At 64.7% G+C, this 1744-nt stretch overlaps 1 protein-coding gene across 1 annotated transcript in view; it reads right to left on the bottom strand.

The window, feature by feature from the left end:
- Nucleotides 1–1744, bottom strand: part of AEBP1 (AE binding protein 1) — a 10850-nt gene that overhangs the window by 3563 nt on the left and 5543 nt on the right. Inside the window, exons 10-13 of the mRNA XM_025853186.2 lie at nucleotides 847–956; nucleotides 627–766; nucleotides 296–380; nucleotides 55–199 (exon numbers count right to left, since the gene is read on the bottom strand). Of these exons, the coding sequence (XP_025708971.2) occupies nucleotides 55–199; nucleotides 296–380; nucleotides 627–766; nucleotides 847–956 (480 nt within the window). The remainder of the gene's footprint in view (nucleotides 1–54; nucleotides 200–295; nucleotides 381–626; nucleotides 767–846; nucleotides 957–1744) is intronic.

Raw genomic sequence — 1744 nt, forward strand, 5'->3', positions numbered from 1 at the left:
CCCCCCAGCCAGCCCCTCCCACCCGCTGGCTGCCTGGCAGCCCCCTGCACTCACGAGACACGGGACACCCCAGCACCTCCAGGCGCATGCATAGGCTGCCGTTCCAGGTGAGTGGGTAGACGCGGATGAAGCGGGCCACCACTGGCTCCGGGAGCTCGCTCAGCACGGGCGTGTCCTTGTCCACGTTCCCATGGAAGGTCTGGGGAGAGGCCGGCCTCAGAGCAGCCCCCCACCCCTGCCAAGAGCCCACCCCCTGCCCCGACGCCGGGGCAGAGCCACGAGCTCAGGGGCCCACCATTTCCTCGTAGCCGTTGGTGTACATCGTCCACATCTGGCTGTCGTTGCTGAAGCCCACGAAGAAGGAGGTCACGAAGTCATCACTGGGGAGCAAACGGTGGTCAGGGCAAGGCTGCTCTCCCTGCCCCAGGTCCCGGGCACTCAGGAGTTGGCAGGGGTGTGTGGGGCTCAGCCCAGGCAGCAGGAGCGGCTCCCACGCCTGCTACGTGCCATGGATGGGTGATCTGCTCATCCACGAGGATTGGGGGTGGCATGTCCTGCATGGGACGCAGTCCTGTGCCCAGAGCCATCCACCCCTCGCTAAGTGCCTGTGAGTCTGGCCGACGTACTGGATGCTGGAGTCACGGCCCTGGGTGATGATGCCTGTGAACTTGGTGGTCCTTCTGGTGTCTACCTCGATCCACTGTCTCTGAGCGTCATCCTCAGCGCACCATGCCCCATCATAGTAGTCATCCTCGGTGGCCCCGGCCTGGTGGGGGGCGGTGTGGAGGATGAGCAGGTGGCAGAGCCCCCTGCCCAGTTGCAAGATGGGCGCATCCCAACACCCACCTGCATGTTGAGCCTGCCTCGCTGTGCCCCCAGGCCGTGCCGCAGCATGGACGAGGCCCGGATCTGGTTGTCCTCGATACGGTGGGACTCCATCCCGATGGGGGGACACTCTAGGGACATGGCACCCAAGGCTGGTGGCCCACTGGCTCTGGCATTCCCTCCATGAAATCCAGAACAAGGAGCCCAGACCAGAGCCCACTCGAGCCCACATCAGGGGGTGCGAGTCAGAGCACCTGCGCCCCTAGCTGGTCTTCCCCGCCCTCGGACTCAGCTTCCTCATCTGGAGAATGGGCGGATGACACCAGCTCCAAAGGGCCACGGGGCTCACGTGAAACTACAGGGCACAGCCGCCCCAGAGCTCAGCCCCTTACGGGCACCATCTGCATCAGGGCCATCTGCACACCTGCCTTGTGCTGTGAGTTCTGTCCCCTGGGGTTAATCCCAGGGCAGAGATACTCCAGGACCTGTCCCTTCTGGGTCCCAAGAATTTAAGGGCAGGAAAGGGTTCTGGAGGCCTGGAGCATCACCAGGATTTCCAGGTTTGGGACCCACATGTGGCTCTGGATTATTTGCCTGGCACCCTTACCTTGCTGCCACTGCATGGACCCCAGCCCCCACATACACGCCAGCCCCCCACACACCCCAGCTCCCACATATACCCCAGCCCCCCACATACCCCAGCCCCCACACATACCCCAATCCCCCACACATACCCCAGCCCCCCCCACATACCCCAGCCCCCCACACACCCCAGCCCCCCACATACACCAGCCCCCCACACACCCCAGCCCCCCACATATACCAGCCCCCACACATACCCCAACCCCCCACACATACCCCAGCCCCCCCACACCCCAGCCCCCCCACATCCCAGCCCCCCACACACCCCAGCCCCCCA

Source organism: Callorhinus ursinus, unplaced genomic scaffold (assembly GCF_003265705.2).
Source record: "Callorhinus ursinus isolate GAN/ISIS: 27379988/994484 unplaced genomic scaffold, GSC_fseal_2.0 scaffold60, whole genome shotgun sequence".
Classification (NCBI taxonomy): Eukaryota; Metazoa; Chordata; class Mammalia; order Carnivora; family Otariidae; genus Callorhinus; species Callorhinus ursinus.